The 25,183-nt window shown below is 52.1% G+C and overlaps 1 protein-coding gene across 2 annotated transcripts in view; it reads left to right on the top strand.

Annotated features, from left to right (window-relative positions):
• Positions 1-25,183, top strand: part of ttn.1 (titin, tandem duplicate 1) — a 168,336-nt gene that overhangs the window by 77,356 nt on the left and 65,797 nt on the right. For both annotated transcript variants that reach the window (XM_080784967.1, XM_080784968.1), the window contains 43 exons: positions 215-338; positions 475-572; positions 703-871; positions 981-1,078; positions 1,260-1,428; positions 1,605-1,874; positions 2,306-2,572; positions 3,052-3,330; positions 3,485-3,890; positions 3,990-4,114; positions 4,210-4,476; positions 4,863-5,132; positions 5,367-5,666; positions 6,053-6,355; positions 6,770-6,957; positions 7,325-7,439; positions 7,550-7,837; positions 8,363-8,514; positions 8,662-8,809; positions 8,918-9,095; positions 9,208-9,329; positions 9,509-9,796; positions 9,957-10,253; positions 10,400-10,586; positions 10,697-10,812; positions 11,167-11,466; positions 11,803-12,102; positions 12,217-12,322; positions 12,434-12,630; positions 12,763-13,074; positions 13,241-13,519; positions 13,886-14,185; positions 14,382-14,684; positions 14,804-14,997; positions 15,276-15,459; positions 15,674-15,976; positions 16,302-16,601; positions 16,766-16,884; positions 17,043-17,220; positions 17,561-19,375; positions 19,949-21,184; positions 21,539-21,835; positions 21,941-24,939. In XM_080784967.1, the coding sequence (XP_080641093.1) occupies positions 215-338; positions 475-572; positions 703-871; positions 981-1,078; positions 1,260-1,428; positions 1,605-1,874; positions 2,306-2,572; positions 3,052-3,330; positions 3,485-3,890; positions 3,990-4,114; positions 4,210-4,476; positions 4,863-5,132; positions 5,367-5,666; positions 6,053-6,355; positions 6,770-6,957; positions 7,325-7,439; positions 7,550-7,837; positions 8,363-8,514; positions 8,662-8,809; positions 8,918-9,095; positions 9,208-9,329; positions 9,509-9,796; positions 9,957-10,253; positions 10,400-10,586; positions 10,697-10,812; positions 11,167-11,466; positions 11,803-12,102; positions 12,217-12,322; positions 12,434-12,630; positions 12,763-13,074; positions 13,241-13,519; positions 13,886-14,185; positions 14,382-14,684; positions 14,804-14,997; positions 15,276-15,459; positions 15,674-15,976; positions 16,302-16,601; positions 16,766-16,884; positions 17,043-17,220; positions 17,561-19,375; positions 19,949-21,184; positions 21,539-21,835; positions 21,941-24,939 (14,946 nt within the window). The remainder of the gene's footprint in view (positions 1-214; positions 339-474; positions 573-702; positions 872-980; positions 1,079-1,259; positions 1,429-1,604; positions 1,875-2,305; positions 2,573-3,051; positions 3,331-3,484; positions 3,891-3,989; positions 4,115-4,209; positions 4,477-4,862; positions 5,133-5,366; positions 5,667-6,052; positions 6,356-6,769; positions 6,958-7,324; positions 7,440-7,549; positions 7,838-8,362; positions 8,515-8,661; positions 8,810-8,917; positions 9,096-9,207; positions 9,330-9,508; positions 9,797-9,956; positions 10,254-10,399; positions 10,587-10,696; positions 10,813-11,166; positions 11,467-11,802; positions 12,103-12,216; positions 12,323-12,433; positions 12,631-12,762; positions 13,075-13,240; positions 13,520-13,885; positions 14,186-14,381; positions 14,685-14,803; positions 14,998-15,275; positions 15,460-15,673; positions 15,977-16,301; positions 16,602-16,765; positions 16,885-17,042; positions 17,221-17,560; positions 19,376-19,948; positions 21,185-21,538; positions 21,836-21,940; positions 24,940-25,183) is intronic.

Below are 25,183 nucleotides of genomic sequence, written 5' to 3'. Positions count from 1 at the left end.
TGGCACCACCTTGTGACCTTGTGATAGAACAATAACACATACAGACTGCAGTACAAACAACCATGAAACACGTACAAAATAATCCTTATATATACTATTTAATACTGGGAGCAATACATATAGGACAAGAGGTACCCTAAGAGAAGAATCCAGAGCGGTGTGGTGGAGTGTGTTTTTTTCAATCAGACCATTGACGGAGTGTGTTCTCCTGCAGGTGGTGACCAGGGCAGATGGCAAAAAGCACTCCCTGACAGTCAGGGATATTAAGCAGACGGAGGCTGGAGAGGTCAAACTCACAGCCAAGGACTTTGTGACCGAGGCGCAGCTGATCGTCAGAGGTAAGACAACGCATCAAAACACATAGTTTTCATATGGTCTAGGGGTTGCAACAGATTATTAAACCATCCCTAATTTGGGCATGCTCTGACTAATGACGGTTCATGTGTGTGTGTGTGTGTGTGTGTTGCTGAACAGATCCTGCGGTGGAGTTCACCAAGCCTCTGGAGGACCAGACGGTTGAAGAGGAGGCCACGGCTACTCTGGAGTGTGAAGTGTCCCGAGAGAACGCGGAGGTAAGTTCATGAGAAGTTCCGTACATGAGCTCATCAAGAAGAGTCAATAGTCCTTCAAACGTTCAGTTCAGTACAGTACAGTAGTGACGTGAGTACATTAAACGTGGATTCTATGATATTTCCTGCACAGGTCAAATGGCTCAAAGAAGGAGCGGAGATCCGGAAGACCAAGAAGTACGACGTGCAGGTGGACGGCCGCAAGAGACGACTCCTCATCCTGGAGTGTCAGACCGACGACGCCAAGATGTACACCTGCGACGCCAAGGACTTCAAGACCTCCTGCTTCGTGGAAGTCACACGTGCGTTCGGTTTTTATTTGTTGTTTGTTTCTCTAAAGATTGTAATGATGTATATGTGCTCGTGTCGTATCAAACCGTAAGGTTTAATGGTGTTGGTCTGTGCCCACAGCTCCGTTCGTGGAGTTCAGTAAACCTCTCCACGACGTGGAGGTGGCAGAGAAGGAATCCGCCAGGTTTGAATGTGAAGTGTCACGTGAGTCTGCTAAGGTAAGATCTGAGTGCACACCATGGAAGAATCCCAGCACCAACAAATATACTAAATCCCAGTATATCTTATTTAAAGCTGTAGGGAATAACAATAAATGACATTCTAACTCTGCATGTAACTAAGAATAAATAATATAATACTTTGGTGATAATTAACGATAATTCTTCCCTTATTGTCCAGGTGCGTTGGTTCAGGGATGGAGCCGAGATCAGGAAGGGTAAAAAGTATGAGATCATCTCCACGGGAGTCCAGAGGGTCCTCATCGTCCACAAGTCAGTGTTTGACGATGAGGCCGAGTACGAATGTGACGCCAGGACCAACAAGTCTTCTGGAATGCTCACTGTCGTTGGTAAGACGTTTGCTCTCTCTCGCTCACTCTTTACGCGTAGGGCTGTCAGGATCGTGATATTTTATTTAATTTTTTTATTGATTTTTATTTAGGATTTAGTTGTGACATTGACAGCACGTTAAACAGTTCCTCACGACCCTCCTGTGTTCTCTCTCTCCCCCCCCCAAACCGCACAGAGGAAGCCGCAAGCTTCACCAAGAACCTGTTCAACGTGGAGGGAACGGAGACGGACAGCGTGAAGATGATCTGCGAGGTGTCGAAGGAAGGAGCGGAGGTGCGCTGGTACAAAGGAGACCAGGAGCTGCCCGAGGGAGGACGGTATGAGCAGGTGACGGACACCAGGAAGAGGATCCTCATCATCCAGGACCTGAAGATGGAGGACGCCGGGGAGTACAACTGCAGACTGAGCGACAGCATCAAGACTTCAGCCACGCTCAAACTCAACGGTAACAAAACAACATCATAACGGTGTTTTCAAAATAGTAAAAAAAAGGCAAAGAATTTTAGAGATAAGGGGTTTAGCGGTGACGAAAATGGATCCTTTAGTCTTTTACTAAAGGTTTTTTAACATCATGAAGAGTGCCCTTGGAGTCATTTATGTAAACTAACTTTTTTGGGGCTTTTTTGCCTTTATTGATAGATTTACAGTAGGTAGACAGGAAACGGGGAGAAAGACACAGTGGAGTTAGTCGGGATCGGGACTCGAAATTACCAGCCAAGGTGCCTGGACCGCTAAGCCGGCCCAGGCCGCAGCCGCCCTTCTTAAAGCGTACCATCGTCACTCGGTGCCTGAAGATTAGCTTTATTAAATAAAATGAAACACGTAGCGCCTTTCCTCCCAACAAACTGACCCTTCTCCTGTACCGCTTTATTGCAGAGCTCGCCGCAGAGTTCATCTCCAGGCCTCAGAGCCAGGAGGTGGTGGAGGGAGAGAAGGCAGAGTTCGTGTGCTCCGTGTCCAAAGAGACGTACGAAGTCAAGTGGTTCAGAGGCAAGCAGGAGCTCCAGTCGGGAGAAAAGTACGACATTGTCAGCGACGGGAAGAGGAGAGCTCTCGTTGTGAAGGCGTGCGAGGTGAAGGACGACGGGGAGTTCATTGCCATGATCGGCGCGGTCAAAGCGTCGGCCAACCTGGTCGTGACCGGTGAGTCATTATTCTGCTTTCTGTCGTCACCACCTCCTCTCTGTTATACCTTATGTTTGGGCATTGGTTCCCAAACACTGGGTCGGGACCCATTTGTGGGTCACGGACACTTTTTTATGGGTCCCTTTATTTTATGTTTCCTAAATTTTGTTTTAAAAATATATTATGTTATAGTAATGTAATGTAATAGTAACAGTAATTTCATGAATAAATAAAATAAAAATCAAAGAAATTCCATTAATTAGAATAGGCTATCTACAAGCTCACAACGTTGCGCGAAGCGACACATTGTGAGTTTGTCGATCTGCTATTTTCACTAGTTTGGGCCTCAGGGCATACGTCAAATCCTGTGACTTTTGGGTCACGGGGCTAAAAAAAAGTTTGTGAAACACTGCCTTTTAGAGCCCCATAATCTTTTGTCTTTTGTTCTGTCCGATTCTTTGTCAACAACGCGTGCCCGTGTTCCCTCTGCTCCGCAGAGAAACTGAGAATCGTCACCCCCATCCGAAACGTGGAGGTGAAGGAGGGTGGCGAGATCATCTTCAACTGCGAGGTGAACTCTGGCGACGCCAAGGCCAAGTGGCTGAAGAGCGACGAGACGCTGTTCGAGAGCGGCAAGTACATCATGCTGCAGAGAGACAACGTCTTCTCGCTGAGAATCACAGGCGCCGGCACGGCCGACGAGGGCAGCTACACCATCACCCTGACCAACAACAGAGGAGAGAATGCCAAAGGCTCCGCCACCGCTAAAGTAGCGAGTAAGTGAATTCACCCTGAAAAACAGTATCAGTCGTACTCATTAAACGCCTTAAGACGAGCCTACTCCTCATGACGACCTCGTGTAATTAATTTATATACCCGTCCATCAAATAAAAAAAATCTGCTTCCTGTGTTGTCCTGTGAACCTCTTAGCGGAGAAGCTGAAGTTCCTGGTACCCATCGAGGACATCGAGACCCAGGAGAAGAAGACCATCAGCTTCGAGTGCAAGGTCAGCCGCCCGGATATCACCGTGGCGTGGACGAAAGCCGGAGAGGAGGTGACCCTCTGCAAGCGCATCGTGTACAGGGTGGACGCACTCAAACACACGCTGATCATCAAGGACTGCGTCATGAGCGACGAGGGCGAGTACACAGCCTCCATCGGAGACGACAAGTGCTCCGCCGAGCTGATCATCAGCGAGGCGCCCTCCGACTTCGCAGCGCAGCTCAGAGACCAGACCATCATGGAGTTTGAGGACGCAGAGTTCACCTGCACGGTGACCAAGGATAAGGCTACGGTGAAATGGTACAGAGAGGGACGGGAGATCAGAGGAACCAGGTAAGGAGCACGAGTTAGCCCTCTGTAAACTAGTAAACTAGCCCTGAGTTGTTGGACAATCGTATTTACACGCTCACAATGCACCATTTTTTTTTGCAGGTACCAAATGGAAAAAGAAGGCAATACGTGCAGACTGATGATCAGGAATTGCAGACCGGATGACGAGTGTGAATACTCCTGTGGCATCGAAGACAGAAGGACCCGGGCCAGGCTCTTTGTTGAAGGCAAGTCGTTCGTTTCCCTATGGCGCTCCGTTTCCGTTTTGAGGGTTTGTGATTTCTGCGTGAAGTGCTCACGTTCCGTGTCTCTCCACATGCAGAGACCCCGGTGGAGATCGTCAGACCTCCCCAGGACGTGTTCGAGCCTCCGGGCTCGGACATCGTGTTCGAGGTGGAGCTCAACAAGGACCGCGTGGATGTGAAGTGGATGAGAAACAACATGGTCATTGCCCAGGGAGACAAATACCAGATGATAAGCGAGGGCAAAGTCCACCGTCTGCAGGTGTGCGAGATCAGACCTCGCGACCAGGGAGAGTACAGGATCGTGGCCAAGGACAAGGACGCCAAGGCCAAGCTGGAACTGGCAGGTGTGTGAAGATGTTTTTAACCCATTGAGACCTAAAACCAGATTGTAAATGTCTTGCATTTCTATAGCAGCGCTTAAATCTTTTCATGTCAAGGACCCAAAATATTGTATGTATTTGGACCCCCATCTGAAAAGATTTTGTTCCGGACCCCCAGAAGCAAATATTTGAGTTACAAATGTTTGCTTTAAAAATTATCTAGGTATATTCAAAGATTTGCACACATTTTCATTCAGATCTACTTGTATAGCTGCTATTTTTCAATAGGTTAAAGTGGTTAAAAGACGTGTTCCAGGTCTTAATGAAGACCCACATCGGGTGGGTTTGGGGGGCGGTGGCTCGGAACGGGAACCGCCAAGTATTAAACCTCTCCCCGTGTGTTTTCATAGCTGTCCCGAAGATCAAGACCACGGATCAGAACCTGGTGACGGACGCCGGAAAGCCCTTCGTCATGGCGGTGCCCTACGACGCCTACCCCCGCGCCGATGCGGAGTGGTTCTACGAGGGAACCAGCCTGCCGGTCCAGAACATCGACACCACCACCGACAAGACCGAGTACCGTCTGAAGAGCCCCGCCAAGGAGCACCAGGGACGCTACAGGGTCGTCATCAAGAACAAACACGGACAAGGAGAGGCCATCATTAATCTGGACGTCATCGGTGAGGCCACGCTTAAATGGATCGCCTATCGATAATAGCTCTAATGCAAAGGCTCAACTTATGTAATGTACAGTACATATAATTGTATGTATAACACTATAGCATAGTGTAAACGCATAGTCTCATTATATAGATATTCCACTGTTATGTTCTTAGCTTACGTATGATTCTTGATGACTATTTCGCGAGGTTGCAGAGCTGTACGGATGTTTATTTTATTCTTTTGTTTTACAGACGTCCCCGGTCCCGTGAAGAACCTGCGAGTGGTGGACACGACAGACGGCGAGGTCAGCCTGGCGTGGGACGAGCCCGAGAGCGACGGCGGCAGCAAGATCGTGGCCTACGTGGTGGAGAGGCGCGACATGAAGCGCAAGACCTGGACGCTGGCCACGGACCGCGCCGACACGCCCGAGTACTGCGTCAGCGGCCTCAACCGAGAGCACAAGTACCTGTTCAGGGTCTGCGCTCGCAACAGGGTGGGCTGCGGAGCCATCGTCGCTACAGACCAAGCCGTGCAGGCCAAGAATAAGTTCGGTAAGCAAAGGAACTCGACTCGCATTTATTTACCGCCGTCTCCTAATTATGATGTATATAGTGGAGGAAGAAGTACGCAAACACACATACTCCACAAATCCCATATATGACATAAGAATTTGCCAGCAGGTGTCACTGTTGAGGGATTATTGCCTGTTTTCATTGAACTCAAAAGGATTCAGAAAATCCACTGAATGTTCAATGTTCAGGTTGTGTGGGTGTAATTGAGGTCATTAAACCCTAAAAAATAAAATACAAATAAATTAAAATGAATGTCATGAAACCTTTAAGAATTCACCACACCCAAGAGTTTGATTCAAACCACAGCCAACAATGTGACGTGACGTAATGTAACGTAACGTGATGATGCGTTTCCTGTCGCACAGACGTGCCCGACGCGCCCGAGAACGTCAAGGTGAGCGTGGTGAACCGCTACGGCGCCACCCTCGTCTGGGAACCGCCCAAGTCCAACGGCGGCTCCGAGATCACGGCCTACGTCATCGAGCTGCGCGACCGGACGTCGGTGAAGTGGGAGGCGGCCATGGTGTGCGGCCCCAAGGAGCTGACGGCGGCGCTGAACGACGTGGTGGAGAACAAGGAGTACATCTTCAGGGTCCGCGCCGAGAACAAGGCCGGCATCGGCAAGCCCAGCCTGGCCACCGACCCCGTCAAGATCATGGACCCCATCGGTGAGAGGACAAAAACACACACAGCACACGCAGAACATTTGTATTAACGCCTGACGACAGCAACTAAATTAACACCTATATTATATCTACTATATTACAACTATATTATATCACTGGTTCCCAAACAGTGGGTCAGGATCCATGTGTGGGTCGGGATCCATGTGTGGGTCAGGATCCATGTGTGGGTCAGGATCCATGTGTGGGTCAGGATCCATGTGTGGGTCAGGATCCATGTGTGGGTCAGGATCCATGTGTGGGTCAGGATCCATGTGTGGGTCGCGGACACCATTTTATGGGTCTCTTTATTTTTTTGGTGTCCTAGATTTTGTTTTTAATTATCATTTCAAGACATAAAAAAAAAAGAAGCTGAATCTTCTATTAATTGAAAACAAATTGAATTATTTTTGTGTGTAGATCGACCCAGCCCTCCTCAGAACTTTAACTTCAGCGATCAGAACGCGCAGTCGATCACTCTGACCTGGGAGACCCCGGTCAGTAACGGCGGCAGCATGATCACCGGCTACATCATCGAGAAGTGTGACGCAGGCATCTACAAGTGGATCAGATGCAACCCCAGACTCTGCCAGGACCTCACCTACAGGGTACGCTCGCATGCTCGCACGCACGTGCGCACGCATGCACACGCACACACACGTGCGCACGCACACAAAACAGTATTCTGCATTGTGAATGAGAAGCAACTTTATTGTCATATTGCGTGTTTACAGGTGTAAATATATCACACTCGTGTGAAGTGAGGGGCACTCTTCAGCATCACACACAGCAATATTCATACATCACATTTCGTGCTCAGCCAATCAGCTGAGCACATTCCGTGCTCATACACACAAAGCTGTGCATAGGAGGGGCTGCTAGCGCCCTCCCTCAAAAAGTCGATGCATTGAATTGCATTAAGAATTCTGTGCATCACGTGCCGACATTTGACTGAACTGCGTTGTATGTTTTCAGGTGACCGGACTGAAGGCCGGTCAGAAATTATTCTACAGAGTGTCTGCCGAGAACGCTGCCGGAGTGTCAGACCCAGCGGAACAGCTAGGACCCCTGGCGGCCGATGACCCTCACTGTAAAAACTCTAACCCATCATTTACTCACATCAATTATTGAGTTTTCATAACAATAACCACAACATTTTTAGCAAAAATACTAAAACTAAATCTCCGTCTCCGTCCTCAGCCGGTCCAAGCATGGACCTGAGCGCGTTCAGGAACGGCCTGGAGGTGATCGTGCCCCACCCTCTGACCATCCGTGTGCCCCTCACCGGGTACCCCACGCCTAACGCCAAGTGGACCTTCGGAGACAAGGAGCTGAGCGCCGACGACGAGCGTGTGTCCATGGTGACCAAGGCCACCTACACGGAGCTGACCATCACCCCCAGCGTGCGGCCGGACAAGGGCACGTACACGCTGACCCTGGAGAACGACGTGAACTTCGTCTCCGGAGAGATCGACGTCAATGTCATCGGTAAGGAGTCTAGGACGCTGTCTCCTGTTCGATGTCTCGTCTGTCTCCTGTTCGATGTCTCGTCTGTCTCCCATTCGATGTCTCGTCTGTCTCCCATTCGATGTCTCGTCTGTCTCCCATTCGATGTCTCGTCTGTCTCCCATTCTGAGACTCCTATTCGCTGCCCCCAGTCTTCATAGTTACTGTAAATGTCTTCTATTTCAGAAGGCAGGTTGTATTTACAAAATGTCAATTAGTTCACTACTCTTCACTTCATCCAGTAGGTCAGTGTTCTGGCTTGTGATGATAACCAATATAATTGATCATCATCATACCTGGAAGTTATGCGGGAACGCCTTCTGAGTGAAAAAAAACTACTTTCTGGCCTTTACAGCCCATACATCCAAACATTAAAGTATATCTGATAAACGCCCGTTAAACAACGTTAAACTCACGTCACTTGATTTGCATGGAGGTCAAAGTACATTCTCCAGTCTCCGATCAGCAACATCAACAACATTCTCTGTGATTTTATTTTGCCGACAGCTGCGCCAAGTTCTCCCAAGGACTTCAAGATCGCAGAGGTGACCAGACACCACGTCCATCTGATGTGGGAGGCTCCGGAACATGACGGAGGAAGTCCAGTCACTCACTACCAGATAGAGAAGAGGGAGACGTCCCGCAAGACCTGGGTCAAGGTGGGCAGCTTGTAGATCTGAGATTGTTTTGAATATTTTGAAGATGTTTAAGGTGTTTCTCGACTACAGGACATTTACTCAAAGAGTGTTTCTACATTGTGGTATTGCCTCTTTACTGATGCTGATGTAATGTTTGTGACGGTCCAGGTCGCCACCAGCGTTCAGGACCTGGAGCACACAGTGACGGACGTAATGGAAGGTAAAGAGTATCTGTTCAGCGTGGCTGCCTGCAACAAGTGCGGTCCCGGAGAACCGGCCTATCACACCGACCCCGTCAACGTCTCCTCTCCCGCCAGTGAGTGTCCATTCATATTATTGATTGATTGTGAGCTTGTAGATCTCGTATGACAACATATCGTGAGCTTGTAGATCTCGTATGACTCGTGTGTGTGTCTCCCACCAGCCGTTCCAGACCCACCAGAGAGCTTGAAGTGGAGAGACAAGACTGGCAAGGGCATCTTCCTGTCCTGGGACCCTCCCCGCTACGACGGGGGGTCTTACGTCAAGGGCTACATCGTGGAGAGGTGCCAACGAGGGACTGACAAGTGGGAGCCTTGCGGGGAGCCCCAGCCAGAACTCAAGTAAGACGTTAACACCGTCAAGATTTTGACAAAACTGGCAGGTTGCAGGTGACGGGACTGACCCAGGGTCAGTGGTGTATAGTCTAACGGGGTGGTGTTATTGCATTGGCAGGTTGCAGGTGACAGGACTGACTGAGGGCCAGTGGTACGCGTACCACGTGAAGGCCTACAACAGCCTTGGATCAGGCAGGCCATGCAAGGCCACGGATGAAATCCAAGCCGTTGATGCTAAAGGTAAACTGGCATTTTTGTCTGTCAAACGTTTTATTTTTAATAGTATTTACTTTTGTCTTCCACTAAAAAATCTATTATATGATTATATTGTAAGTGAAATGTATCGGATTCATTAAAAATGAATAAATGAATAGAACATGACGTTCCCATCAATCATCACGTTCTCCGCCCCCCACCAGAACCTCCCGAGATCCAGTTGGACGTGAAGCTGCTGGCCGGTCTGACGGCACGCGCCGGGACCAAGATCGAGCTCCCGGCCGAGGTGAAGGGCAAGCCGGACCCCGTGGTGAAGTGGACCAAGGCCGACCTGGTGCTGACGGCGGACGATCGCATCGCCATCGACACGCAGCCGGGCACCTCCAAGCTGTCCATCGGCAACACCACGCGAGGCGACAGCGCCACCTACATCATTGAGGCCTCCAACGCGTGCGGAAGAGCCACCGCTACCATCGACGTCAACATCCTCGGTAACACTGTGGTTTTCATATTGTCGATACGTACAAGAGCATAAATAATAATAAAGAGGAAAATAATCGTGAAGCTAGCATTTTTATTTGAATCGTATCGTGAGTTGTCGTTACATGCCTAATTATAATAATAATATTAATAACCCTGTCCTCTTTGCAGACAAGCCCGGCCCTCCCGCCGCATTCGACATCTCCGACATCACCAACGAGAGCTGCGTGTTGGCCTGGAACCCGCCGCGGGACGATGGCGGCTCGCCCATCGCCAACTACATCGTGGAGCGGCGCCAGACGGACAAGGAGGAGTGGGTGAAGCTGTCGGCCACGGTGAAGCATACCACCTTCAATGCGGTCAAGCTGACGCCCCTCAAGGAGTACGTGTTCCGCGTCAGTGCTGAAAACCAGTACGGGATCGGAGAGCCCGCCGAGCACGTGCCCATCATCGCCAAGTTCTCCTTCGGTGAGCAGTGGTTTCCAGCCAAACAAACAAACAAACAAACAAACAAAAAAGACACTCTTCAACAATTCTATGTATTCAACAGGAAAGTCCTGGTGGGGTACGTGTGTCTTTTTATCTAACCGCGTGTACGTGTGACATGTTTTCAGACTCGCCCGGCGCTCCGATCAGGGTGACTCCCGCCGACATCGCCAAGGACGCCGTGACATTGAGCTGGATCGAGCCCGACGAGGACGGCGGAAGTCCCATCACCGGATACTGGGTGGAGAAGTTCGACCCAGAGGCTGACAAATGGATCAGATGCAACAAGCTACCCATCAAGGACACCACCTTCAGGTGAAAAGAGCGCTCACTATCAGAATATAGAGATATTTAACACTTACTTTCCTTGCCCCAGGTCATTCATTCAGACTAAGCTAATGTTGTGTTTTTTGTTTTTTTTTCAGGGTGAAAGGTCTCCCCACCAAGCAGAAGATCCGCTTCCGTGTTCTGGCCGAGAATCTGGCCGGTCCCGGAAAGCCCAGCGTTGAGACAGATCCCATCATGATCAAAGATCCAATTGGTAAGGATGTCACACATCAATTCTCCAGACTGACTGACTGCTTTGCTCTGTTCTCGCTGTGACCAGATGAAACTTATTACCCGATCCCATTCTGATGATTTAATTTTGAGTATCTGCCGATACCGATTTTTCCCTATGCGATATTTATATTTTTATAGGACACAATAGTACAATATCCAAAATCACAAACAATATCCAGTCTAACAACGTTAATATTGATGCTAGGGATGTCCCGATCATGTTTCTTTTGCTCCCATCCGATTCAGATCATTTGAAAATGACCTGATCGGGGCAACCCTTCTTCACATTATAGCCTTAATGGTCAGATAATTAAATCGTCTTTGCTTTTCGCAGATCCTCCGTGGGCTCCCGGTAAACCCGTGGTCAAGGAGACCGCCAAGACCTCCATCGGACTGCAGTGGAACCGGCCCGAGCACGACGGTGGCGCCAAGATCGAGGGCTACATCGTCGAGTTCCAGAAGACTGGCAACGAGGAGTGGATCCGTCTTCCGGAGGACGTGCCTTACACGGAGCACGTCCTCAAGGGTCTGGTGGAGAAGCAGGAGTACGCCTTCAGGGTGAGGGCCTTCAACAAGGCCGGGGAGAGCGAGCCCAGCGACCCCTGCGACCCCGTCATCTGCCAGGAGAAACTCTGTGAGTCCAGCAACTGTAGACAATGCCGTCATGATCATGACACTTTCGAGGATTAAATCTCATGCAAATCATTGTGATGATAGTTTATGTCGGTGACTCTTAATATATATTAAATTAGTTACAGACAAAACAAAACAAACAAACAAATAATAATCAGAACTTAGTTTGACAAAATGAAAACAATAATTAAAACAAATGTAGAAAAGATGAATGATTTCATTGGTTTTTTTTTGGCACCGGAACATTACACAAAATGAAACATTATTTCATACTGTCAGAGTACTTCTTCCACCCCGCTGATCTCCACCCCCCCCGCCCCCTCTCTGTGCTCCACAGCGCCGCCAGACGCCCCGCTGTTCCTGCACGTGAGCAACGTGACCAAGACGAGCGCCGACCTGACCTGGCAGGCTCCGCAGTGCGACGGAGGCTCCCCCATCACCAACTACGTGGTGGAGAAGAGGGACGTGAAGCGCAAGACCTGGACGGCCGTGGACACCACGGTCAAGGAGCTCAAGTACACGGTGGCGCCGCTCAACGAGGGTGCCCTCTACCTGTTCAGGGTTGCCGCCGAGAACAAGGCCGGCCAGGGAGAATACATCGAGCTGGAGGACTCGGTCCTGGCTAAGGATACCTTCAGTGAGTATTAGTGACTTTGATTCACGTGTTGAATTTGTATGTATTTAATCATTTGGTAGTTTGTTCTGAAACCTTTGGTTGTCGTCCATTAATATTGAATCATTCGCTGTGCAGCGACTCCCGGACCACCCATCAACCTTATCGCGGCCGAGGTCACCAAGAAATATGTGGAGCTCAAGTGGGAACCACCCAAGAGCATCGGTGGACGACCTGTCATTAAGTAAGGCAACATGAAAAGACACTTCACAATCATAGTAAAAAAATAATAACAAAATCGTAATACATCATAAAAATGGAGAGCAGGTTTAAGAGTGGCCTTGGTGTTTTGCAGGTACGTGATAGAGAAGAAGGAGAAGACTTCGACGCGCTGGCTGAAGGTGTGTAAGACCCCGGACAAGAACACCACGTTCAGAGTGACCGAGGTGGAGGAGGGCTCCGAGGTGCAGTTCCAGGTGCGAGCGGAGAACGAGGCTGGAGCGGGCGAGCCCAGCGAACCCACCGAGATCTTCACCATCGAGGACGGAAAAGGTAAGGCCCACCGCTTCACTCAGCTAACGAGATCAACTTCAATTCAAGTGCTGCAATCGACGAGATCACACTAATTATAATACGTGATCATAATTTTGTATGTATTTACACTTCATTCCTCTCCTCTCCCAGGCGTTCCTTCTCCGCCCATGGACTTGGCGATCCCGGACTCGAGTCGGGAGCACATCACGGTGAACTGGAAGGTCCCGGAGAAGGACGGGGGCAGCCCCATCACCGGCTACTACGTGGAGGTGGCTGAGGCGCGGCCCGAGCTCAAGTGGCAGCGCGTCACGCCGCGGCCCCTCAAGGACCGTGCACTCCGCATCGGCTCAGACCAGATCAAGGACGAGAAGAACTACTTCATCAGGGTGATCGCCATCAACGCTGTGGGTATCAGCGAACCCTCGGCCATGTCCGACAAGGTCTCCACCAAGGATCCCGACTGTACGTACCCTCTCTCATCTTCCCTTTCTTTGTTTTCTTGGGAAGAAAATTATGGGAACTATATGCACAAAAAAAACTAATTTCACCCACTATTTCACTCGTAAAACTGTGACATACTATGTGACAATATAAAATAACGTCGATTCCGATTGTCCTGTCTGAACAGGCGCACCCACCATGAAGTGGGAAGCCGACGACATGATCGTGGTGGAAGGCGAGAAGCTGGTGTTCGACATCCCGTACCACGCCATCCCCACGCCCGTCATGGTGTGGCACAAGGGCGAGACGGAGCTGGAGGACGACGACCGGCACGGCATGGACGTCACGCACAACCGCGCCCAGATGGAGCTGCTCAAGTGCGTGCACACCGACGCCGGCGAATACAAGATGACCCTGACCAACCCACTGGGCTCGGTCACCGGAACCATCAACGTCAAAGTCATCGGTACGGAACACACGAATGCATGAATTAATTATTTTATTTAACAATTTGGATGCCGCCAGCATCTTTCAAAATGTACAGTAAGCGCTAGAGTGCCAGCAGATATGGGAGATTTTACCCTGAAAAGCCCCGCCTTCCGTTCCCCCCCAAAACCAGGAGACACAATCTAAAGAAGCGTTACTGCATACAGTATCAAATGCTACTTTAATGAATGCTATATATATTATGAGAGGAGTAGTAGTAGTCAAGTAATTGGCTAATACTATTTTTTTGTTTTGACATTATTATTTAACTTTTCTTTCTTACTATTTGCTCAGAAAAGGCCACCATTAAACTATGCGTGCGTGTGTGCGTGCGTGTCCTCTCTAGGTGTTCCCGGACCCTGCAAGGACATCAGCGCCGGCGAGGCCACCAAGAACACGGTGCGGGTGAGCTGGGAGGCGCCCGATTTCGACGGCAACTCGCCCGTCACCAGCTACACGGTGGAGCGCCGCGAGGCCTCCAAGAAGACCTTCGTGCCCGTGTTCTCCTGCGAGCTGGTGCTCACTGCCGTCATCAAGGACCTGTACCTCAACTGCGAGTACTACTTCCGGGTCAAGGCCGTCAACAAGTGCGGCGGCGGCGAGTACCTGGCACTGACCACCTCCATCATCTGCCAGGAGGTCAAAGGTAAGTTCAGCAGGTTATTGTGAATTAACATTGGAGTTAAGTTAGGGGTGGGCGATATGGTGATACGGTAAAGACTTCCACTTGTAACATAGCATTTCTACATTGTAAAAAAAATCATGCGAGTACTGTTGTCCACCACTCTTTGTGTGAATATCACTGATCCTATCCTCCCCTCCTCCCACCACCACAACAACAGAGAAACCGGACGCTCCCATCGAGGTGGCGTGCGTAGACCCGTGCTTCAAGTCCATCACCGTCACCTGGAAGGCGCCCGAGTACGACGGCGGCTGTCCCATCACGGGCTACGTGCTGGAGAAGATCCCCAAGGACGGGGACCGCTACGAGCGCGTCAACAAGGACCTGGTGCCCGGCTTCAGCTACGTGGTCACCGACGTCGACGAGGGCATGGAGTACCAGTTCCGCGTCCGGGCAGAGAACGCGGCGGGCGTCAGCGAGCCGTCGCGCAGCTCACAGCCCTGCACCGTTGCCGACCCCATCGGTATGACCAATGTTTTTGTCTAGTTTTTATTCGTTGACAAAATTACCAATAGTCCTATATTTAGTCTAGTCTCGAGGTTTTGCTTTAATCGCAATTTTTTGTCTGTATTTGCATTGCAGAAAAGCCAACGGTGTCGCTCCGCCAGGCCGTGCTGTGCGTGAAGAAGGGAGAGGAGATCCTCCTGAACGCCTACGTGTCTGGATACCCTTACCCCAAGATCACCTGGCTGAGGAACGACGAGGACGTCACTAAGGACCCCACCAAGAAGACCGGTCCCGTGGTCAAGAAGAAGAAGAAGAAGACCGCGGCAGCGGTTCGAAATTACATTTATTTATTCATTCATCTCATAGCGGTTTCAAGTGAAGGCTTTATTGTATTTTCTTTGGTTCCATTTGAGTTATAGATCCGTGAGGGTCCATGTGGTTCCTATTAACTATACATCATTTAGACGGGGGTTTTGAGAACCACTGTTCTCATAAAAAAATATGCACAGTACAAATTAAGTACACCATCCATTAATTTTAATATTGTACTTTTAAATGAAGTTGAATTATAGATAGATTGATTGATTGATTGATTGATCTATTAAAGGTTCCTGAGGAGCCCGAGGTGTTTGTGGCCCCGCTGAAAGAGCGTCTGGGTCTGGACGCCACCAAGAAGGGCAAGGCAGCGCTGATGGTCCGCGAGACGGTGAGGAAGGACCACGGGAAGTTCACCATCCAGGTGTCAAACACCCACGGCAAGGCCTCTGCCACCTGTGACGTCAACGTCCTAGGTAACACTTCTAGTCCATGTCTTCATGTTTCAATGATTGATTTCAGTGTATGTAACATTGTAGGGCGGAAGCTATCAGTCATTTTATCAGCGATTATTTCTAATAATGAAATTGTAATTCGATTAGTTCTATTAACTAAGTTAAATTAGATTATGTGACAATTGCGACAACCCCTAAACGCTGTGTGCCGCGTTGTCGTCCTCGCTATACGCAGACATCCCGGGCCCGCCGCAGAACGGCACCTTCGAAGAGATCCGCAACACGTCGTTGCTGTGCCTCTGGGAGGCGCCGGAGGACGACGGCGGCTCGGAGATCATCAACTACGTTGTGGAGAAGAAGGACAACAAGAGCGACGAGATCGGCTGGATCACGGTCAGCTCCACGGTGACGGGCACCAGCTGCCCCGTGACCAAGCTCATCGAGGGCAAGGAGTACATCTTCAGGGTGACCGCCGAGAACAAGTGCGGCCCCGGACGTCAATACATCACCGAGCCCGTGGTCGCTAGCAACCAGTTCGGTATGTATTCTTGGTGTCACACGTTATTGTTTTAATTTTACTCATACAACATGTAGTATTTTTTACATGATTTACATCGGTGGTCCCCAAACTTTTTAGCCCGTGACACAGAAGATAAAATAGATGTTTACCCTGGACCCAATCTATATATTTTTTGTTTTTTAATTTATGGAATTTCTTAGAATTTTCTTTTATTTATTCATGACATTACTTCAAAAATACATTGAATTCATTTGTAATGAATGCTTTTTTGGGAATGTTTTTTTTTTTTTTTTTAACTCAAATCTTTGCTTCTTCTCCTCCTCTTCTCCTCCTTCTTCCTCAGACCCTCCGGACGCCCCCAACACACCCAGGGTCCTGGACGTGACGGCCAGCACCACCAAGATCTCGTGGCACGAGCCCAAGGACAACGGCAGCCCCATCCTGGGCTACTGGGTGGAGCGTAAGGAGGTGAACAGCAAGCACTGGACACGCGTCAACCGCCAGCTCATCAACAACCTGGAGCTGAGGGTTCCCGACCTCCAGGAGGGTCTCACCTACAACTTCAGGGTCTGCGCTGAGAACCTGGCGGGACCCGGAGCCTTCAGCGTGCCCACCGACAAGGTGGTCGCCATGGACGCCATCAGTACGTATAATATAACCCCCGCCTCCCCGGGGCGCCTTTTTTTATATACCGTACCGTATACGCAGTGTTGATTTTCACTGCAAATGTTTATTTTAGTTTTAGTCATAGTCTCTTGAGGAAATGCATTTGAGGACGTTGTCTAACACAGAGCTCCGTTTTCACAGTGCCCGCCGGCCCTCCCATACCAAGGATCAAGGACATTTTGAAGGACTCTGTGGTCCTGGCCTGGAAGCCCCCCATCTACAACGGAGGAGGAGAAATCACTGGCTACCATATTGAGAAGGTACTTTTACAAAATAGACCTTGTGGGGAGCGTTCTTCATTAAAAAAAACAAAAACATTATTTGTTTGACAATCAGTGGTCAACTGCATTTTATGACAACCTGTAGAGAAGTGTTTGGTCCTGTGTTGACCTGTGTGTGTGTGTGTGCGTGTGTCCAGGTGCTAGTCGGGGAGAAGGACTGGACTCGCTGCACTGAGTTCAGGTGTAAGGATCTGACCTACACGGCGACCGGACTAAAGGAAGGGGCCGACTACACCTTCAGGGTCATGGCCATGAACGACGCCGGTCCAGGAACGCCCGGAGTCACAGAGGACGTCCAAATCAAAGAACCAACAGGTGCTAATCTGCCTCTGTCTACTAGGGTTGACCCAATCCGGTCACGTGATCGGAAATCAGGGCCGATCACATCATTTTAAAATAATAAAAATGGGATCGGGACATCCCTAGTATCAATATTATATCCATATCATGATATTAGACACATCGTGAGCTTGTAGATCTGCTATTTTCAAAACATTTTTTTATACATTTGAAAACTTGAAACGAGACATTCTGCATAATGAGTGGTTTCTATATTTGGTCCTTTAAGTACATTTAGATCCCAATACTTTTGTACTATGACAGGTGATCTCAACGACTAATATCTGGTTTCTCTCTCTCGTCTTCTGCCCACCAGAACCTCCGTTCGTGGAGCTGGACATCACCGTGAGGAGTGGCGTGATCATCCGAGCGCAAGATTCCCTGAGGCTCCCGGCCGTGGTGAAGGGCCGGCCCCAACCGGAGGTCAAGTGGACCAAGGACGAGGCGGACACCGACCCTGAGAGGATGGTCATCGAGACGCAGGGAGACGACAGCGTCCTGTTCATCAAGAAGGCCGTCCGGGGCGAAACAGGCGTCTACAAGATCTGCGGAACCAACAGCAGCGGAACCAAGACCGTGGAGACGCGCGTGGACGTGCTGGACGTCCCGGGACCCGTGGTGGACCTGAAGGCCATCATAGTCACCAAGAAGAACATCGTCATCACCTGGTCCGACCCGCTGGACAACGGAGGCAGCGACATCATCGGCTACGAGGTGACCAAGAAGGACGCCAAGATGAAGCTGTTCCGCCAGCCCGTTGAGACGGCCTCCTGCAAGTGCGACGTCCAGGGCCTGCTGGTCGGAGAGGAGTACGACATCCAGGTCATCGCCCGGAACAAGTTTGGCGACGGAGCGCCCGCCGTCATCGGGCCCATCCTGGCCGTGGATGCCAAAAGAACACCCTCGGCTCCGGAGAAGCTGCACTACACCGACAAGGGCAAGACCACGTTGGACCTGGCCTGGGAGCCACCCATGTCGGACGGAGGAAGCCCCATTACGGGCTACCTGGTGGAGAAGATGAGGTCTGACAGCACCGAATACGAGCCCGCCAGCCGCAAGATCTTCACTGAGTGCTGCGGCACCCTGGAGAACCTGTCAGAGAACATGGAGTATGACTTCCGCGTCACAGCCATCAACGAGGTCGGCAACGGAGACCCCTCCAAGTCCATCAGCGTCAAGATCCAGGACGATGAGCTAAAGCCCGCCATTACCATACTCAAGTACTTCAAGAACAACAAGATCGAGGTAAGGAGGGGCGCAGGCATCGACATCCCCGCCGAGGTGGTCGGACTCCCTCTGCCCACTCTGCAGTGGGTGAAGGACGAGGTTCCCCTGGTCCCTAAAGAAGATGACGAGATACTCAGCGTGGAACTGGAGGAGGTGAACAGAACCACTCAGAAGACCAAGGTTGCCCTGGCGCAGACCGTCAGAGTGGACACTGGGAACTACAAGCTGATGGCGGAGAACTGCTGGGGAAGAGCCCAGCACGTCATCAGCGTGAACGTCCTGGACCGGCCCCTCCCTCCCAGGAACGTTGTGGTGTCCGACATCAAGGCCGACTCGTGCTACCTGATGTGGGACGCACCGGCGGACAACGGCGGCAGCGACATCACCAACTACATCGTGGAGAAGAGAGACGCCAGCAAGAAGAAGTCTGACTTTGAGGTTGTCACCATCAACCTGATCGACAGGAGATTCGGCGTGTACAAGCTGAACGACAAGGGCTCGTACCAGTTCCGGATCAAGGCCCAGAACAAGTTCGGCACCAGTGACGGCTGCGACTCCGAGAAGGTGGAGCTGAGGGACCCCTTCGGCCTGCCCGGACCGCCGCGCTTCCCCAAGATCATCTCCGGCACCGCCACCACCATGACCATCACCTGGCAGCCTCCGCTGGACAATGGCGGCTCCACCATCCAGGGCTACTGGCTGGAGAAGAGGGAGCGGGGCGCCGTGTACTGGGGTCGCTGCAACCGAGCGCCCATAACCAAGCCCGCCGTGAAGGGCCTGCAGTACACCGTGCTGAAGCTCATCGAGGGCACCGAGTACCAGTTCCGCGTGGCGGCGAGCAACGCCGCGGGCATAGGACCTCACAGCGAGGCCACGGAGGCCCGCTTCGCCGTAGATCCATGCAGTGAGTAGAAATGTTATAAAGAAACGTTTCGTTTTAACAACGAAACAAGTAAATAATCACTTAACACTACTTTTAGACAGTGGTGCATAGTAATTTAATTACTGTACTTAAGTACATTTTTGAGTATTTCCAAAACTTTACTTGAGTATTTCCAATTTCCAATACTTTAACTTCTACTCCACTACATCTGAGAAGCAAATATTGTACGTTTACTCCACTACATTCATTTGAAAATTTTAGTTTAGTTTTTAGATTTAGATTATTATTACAAAACATGCATTAGCACATACATTGAAAATAGCCACTAAGCGCACAATGCGTCGCAATGCGACCCATTGTGAGCTTAAATGGGACATTCTGCATAATTAGTAGTTTTACTTTTGGTACTTTTAAGTACATTTTGATGCCAATATTCAAGTGCATTTTGAATTCCAGGCTTTTTCCTTATAACGGAGTAGTTCTACATTGCAATATTGAGACTTTTACTCAAGTAAACAATAGGAGTACTTTCTGCACCACTGATCTGATTTTAACATGAAATAAACTGCAACGTGTTCTCCTCCTCCTCCCTAGACCCCCCCAGCCCCCCCACTGCCGTGGCGGTCAAGGACAAGACCAAGGACAGCATCACGCTCAGCTGGAGTCCTCCGGACAAGGACGGAAAGAGCCCCATCAAGGGCTACATCATCGAGGTGCACGAGGAGGGCTCTCCCGACTGGAGGAGGGTGAACCCGGCCGACAAGCTGCACCCCACCACGGAGATCACGGTTCCCGAGCTGAAGGAGGGAAAGAAGTGCAAGTTCAGGGTCTACGCCGTCAACGCCGCCGGCAACTCCGAGCCGGCCAAGACCGCCGACATCATCGTGGAGGACATCCTCATCGAGCCCGTCCTCAGCCTGGGCGTGAGCGCTCCCGAGCTGCTCAACCTCCGGGCCGGCAGCCTGCTGAGGATTCCCGTCACGGTCACGGGCAGACCGGCTCCCAAGCTCACCTGGACCTTCGACGGCCCGGCGGAGACGGAGCTGAAGAACGAGATCCACACTCTGCCCATCGACGCCGACGTCCAGGCCATGGACGGCGGCTCTGTGGTGGTCATCGCAGAGAGCCAACTGATCCACACCGGCCGTTTCATCCTCACCGCGGAGAACGCGGCCGGACACAAGAACCTGAAGGTCCGAGTCAACGTGCTCGACCTGCCTGGAGCCGTCCGGGACCTGAAGGTCACCGACATCACCAGAGGCACCTGCAGACTGTACTGGATGCCCCCGGAGAGCGACGGAGGCGAGAGGGTCAAGAGCTACTTCATCGAGAAGAAGACTGTCAACGGAAAGGCCTGGACCAAGGTGAACCCGGCGTGCGCGGCCCAGTCGCTGGTGGTCACGGACCTCATGTTCGAGCAGGAGTATCTGTTCCGCGTGAAGGCCGAGAACGTCTTCGGATTTGGACCCGCCGTCACAACGGAGGAGGCGGCCAGGGCCAAGGATCCCATCCACCCCCCGGATCCGCCGACCAGGCTGAAGATCCAGAACGTCAAGAAGGGAACGTTGACTCTGACCTGGAAAGCTCCCAGGTACGACGGAGGCGCTCCGGTCTCCCACTACCACGTGGACATGCTCCGCTGGGCCGCCAACCAGGCCCAGAAGGAGGACTGGTGCCGGGTCAGCAGGAGAGAGATCGACACCACCAGCTTCAAGGTGGAGGACCTGACCCAGGGAGACGAGTACGAGTTCAGGGTGACCGCCTTCAACGTGGTCGGAGCCAGCAGGCCTTCCACCACCGTAGGCCCCATTCTGCTGCAGGACGCCACCTGTAAGAAACACACACACACACACACACACACACACACACACACACACACACACACACACATCATTTCTGAAATGTTTTAGTTCTAGTCTACTTTTTAGGCCATAATGACAGATTTTACACTTGGTTGCTTGCTGAAAATAGCAGATCTACAAGCTCACAATGTGTAGATCTGCTATTTTGTGAGTGCAACTCACAACCAATGGTTTTAATTGTAGGAAAAGAACATTTGATTTTTACTCGTGACATCGTGGCCCATGAAGAAATGTCTCCGAGACCCACAAATGGGTCCTCGGCCCACTGTTATGGGAACTAGTCCACTAAACCCTTTTACCTTCTCTCTCCGTGTCTCTCCAGGCGCTCCGTCCATCGAGCTCGGGGAGTTCCTGGAGTCGGAACAGGGCCAGGACATCAGCATCGTGGCCCGCGTGCGTGGCTGCCCCTTCCCCACGCTCACCTGGTTCAAGGCGCCGGCGCTCAAGCCCGACGACAAGGCCGAGGTCCAGTACGACGAGCACATCAACAAGGTGGTGTCGGAAGACAGCTGCACCCTCCTCATCCAGCAGGGCAAGAGGCTGGACACGGGCCTGTACACGCTGGTGGCCTCCAACAGCCTGGGCAAGGCCTCCAAGGAGATGAGGCTCAACGTGCTGGGTACGATCACTTAGCATTATTATTATTACAGGTAGTTACAGTGATTCCCAAACTTCTTCATGTCAAGGACCCCCAAATTAACCTTTTTTGTCTCCTGTTCTCCAGGTCGTCCCGGGCCACCTTCCGCTCCCATCAAGTTCGAGGAAATCGGCCCCGAGCACGTCACCCTGTCCTGGCTGCCGCCAGCGGACGACGGCGGCTCCAAGGTGACAAACTACGTCATCTGGAAGCGCATGAAGAGCAGACCCGCCTGGGCCATCGTCACCAACGAGCCCAAGGAGCGGATCTGGACGGTGGAGAAACTGATGCAGGGACACGAGTACATCTTCCGCATCTTTGCCCAGAACAAGTACGGCGTTGGAGAGGGGCTGGACAGTGAGCCTGAAATCGCCAGGGTCATCATGGCTCCTCCCGGCCAGTGCGAGAAGCCCAAAGTCTCCAACATCACCCTGGACAGCATGACGCTCACCTGGGAGGAGCCCGAGGACGATGGCGGCGTCCCCATCACCGGCTACTGGCTTGAGCGCAAAGAGACCACGTCCAAACGCTGGGCCCGCTGCACCCGAGACCCCATTCGTCCCGGCGCCCTGGGAGAGTCCCACGAGGTGACGGGCCTGATCGAGGGGGCGCAGTACCTGTTCAGGGTGGCAGCCCTCAACATGGCCGGCCAAGGACTCTACAGCTCGCCCACCGACCCCATCTTTGCCAGAGACCCCATCTCACCGCCATCTCCTCCCACTCCCAAGATCATCGACTGGACCAAGTCCACCGTGGATCTGGAATGGATTCCTCCTCTGAAGGACGGAGGTTCTAAGATTATGGGCTACTGGGTGGAGTACCAGGAGGATGGAACCGAGCCCTGGGTCAAGGCCAAGGAGAAGGAGTTGAGAGGAACCAGGTTTGTGATTACTGGTCTGAAGACCGGCGGAAAGTACAAGTTCAGAGTGATCGCCTTCAACATCGCCGGGAACAGCGAACCCGGAGAGATCCCTGAGCTCCTAGAGATGAACGACAGAGCCGTGGCTCCCGAGGTGGACCTGGACGCGTCCATGAAGGATAGGATGGTGGTCCCCGCCGGAGCGGTGATCCGCATCATCGCCTACGTGTCGGGTCAGCCGGCACCGGAGATCACCTGGACCCGAGATGGAGCCAGCCTCCCCGCCGAGGCGACCGTGGAGACCACGGCCATCAGCTCCTCTCTGGTGGTCAAGAACTGCACCAGAAGGCACCAGGGAGTCTACACACTCACCGCCAAGAATGCTGCCGGCGAGAAGAAGAAGGACGTCACCGTTGAAGTTCTGGGACCGCCCGGACCAGTGGGAATCCCCTTCATGGCCGAGCTGCTGACCAGCGAGTCCTGCAAGCTCATCTGGCGCTTCCCGGATGACGACGGTGGCTCTCCCATCTGCAACTACGTCATCGAGAAGCGCGAGGCGGAGAGGAAGGCCTGGACCGCCGTGTCGGCCAACATCGGCGGACACACGGCCGTCGCTCACGGCCTCACCATCGGGAAGACCTACTTCTTCAGGGTGGCGGCCGAGAACGCCATCGGCGTGGGACCGTTCATCAACACCGCGTCCGAGATCACCATCCAGGACCCGATCAACGTGCCCGACCGGCCCGAGGAAATCGAGGTCACCGCCATCACCAAGGACGCCATCAGCGTCACGTGGAAGCCGCCCCTGAACGACGGCGGCTCCGAGGTGACCTCCTACCTCCTGGAGGCCCGCATGATCGGCAAGGACAAGTTCCAGCGGCTGACCAAGGAACACCTGTTGGAGAGGAAGTTCACGCTGGACGGCCTGCGCGCCGGAGACACCTACGAGTTCAGGGTGTCCGCCGTCAACGAAATCGGACCCGGCAAGCCGTCCTTCAGCACCAAGCCCATCACCTGCAGGGACGAGCTGGAGCCTCCCACCATCGAGCTGGACTTCCGGGACAAGATCATCATCCGCGTGGGCGAGAGCGTCATGCTGCAGGGCCGCTACACCGGCAAGCCTGCGCCGTCCATCCTGTGGTTCCGCGACGACGCAGAGCTGAAGGCGGACAAGCACGTCATGTTCAAGAACACGGTGAACACCTTCGCCCTGGGCCTGCTCAAGGCCGAGAGGGAGCACAGTGGCAGATACATGGTGCTGGTGGAGAACAGCACCGGCTCCAGGAAGGGAGTGTGCAACGTCGTCGTGGTGGATCGGCCCACCCCTCCGGTGGGTCCCGTGGTCTTCGACGAGGTGCACAGGGAGTACATGGTGATCTCCTGGAAGCCGCCCGTGGACGACGGCGGAGTGGAGGTGTCCAACTACATCATAGAGAAGCGAGACATCAACAGGGACAACTGGGTGATGGTCACCTCCGCCTCCACCAAGACCACCTGCAAGATCACCAAGCTGACAGAGGGCAGAGAGTACGTCATGAGGATCTGTGCTGAGAACATGTACGGCATCAGCGACCCTCTGGAGTCTGAGGAGATGAAAGCCAAGGACCTCTTCAGAGTGCCGGAGGCCCCCGAGGCGCCGACGGTGAGAGAGGTCTACGGCACCAACTGCCTGTTGCTGTGGTCCAGACCCAGGGACGGCGGCAAGCCCATCCTCAACTACGTGCTGGAGAAGAAGGAGCTGTCGTCCAAGAGGTGGTCCCGTGTCACCAGGGACCCCCTGTACCCCCAGACACAGTACACTGCCCAGGACCTGACCGAGGGCTGTGAGTACGAGTTCAGAGTCATGGCCGAGAACGAGCTGGGCACCGGAGACCCCAGCCCTCCGTCCGCGCCCATCCTGGCCAAGGACCCCATCGTGTTGCCCAGCCCTCCAGTCACGCCAGAGGCCTACGACAAGACCAAGGACTCGGTGAGTCTGAAGTGGAAGATGCCCCGCCACGACGGCCGGGGCCGCATCCTGGGCTACCTGGTGCAGTACCAGGAGCCCGGCAAGGTGGACTGGACGCCCGCCAACAAGACCCCGGAGGAGTGCCCCGACCTGGGCTACGTGGTGACGGGACTCGAGGACGGCAAGTTGTACCTCTTCAGGATCATGACCGTCAACGCTGCCGGCAATTCCGACCCCGCCTACATCAAGGAGAACATCAAAGTCCATGACAGACTGGAGGTCTGTATATTTATCCTTTCCCTTTTTACCTCCTTTTATGATATTTTCTGTCTATAGAAGTGTATATTTGTACGTCTCTAAAATAATGTTCTGATGAATTGAAAATGGTGGACCCTATTGTAAACAAGTGTAATGCTTTATGGTGTCGTCCACCGTTAACAGTTTTTGCATTGAGTTGTGCTTGAAATGTGCCTAATCTGCATACTGTTAACCCATTTAGACCTGAGGATCGTCCTCTAAAATA

Source organism: Protomyctophum bolini, assembly GCF_963924005.1.
Source record: "Protomyctophum bolini genome assembly, chromosome: 16".
Lineage (NCBI taxonomy): Eukaryota > Metazoa > Chordata > Actinopteri > Myctophiformes > Myctophidae > Protomyctophum > Protomyctophum bolini.
Note: the sequence above shows the minus strand (reverse complement) of the source record. Positions and strands in the feature narration are given on the sequence as shown.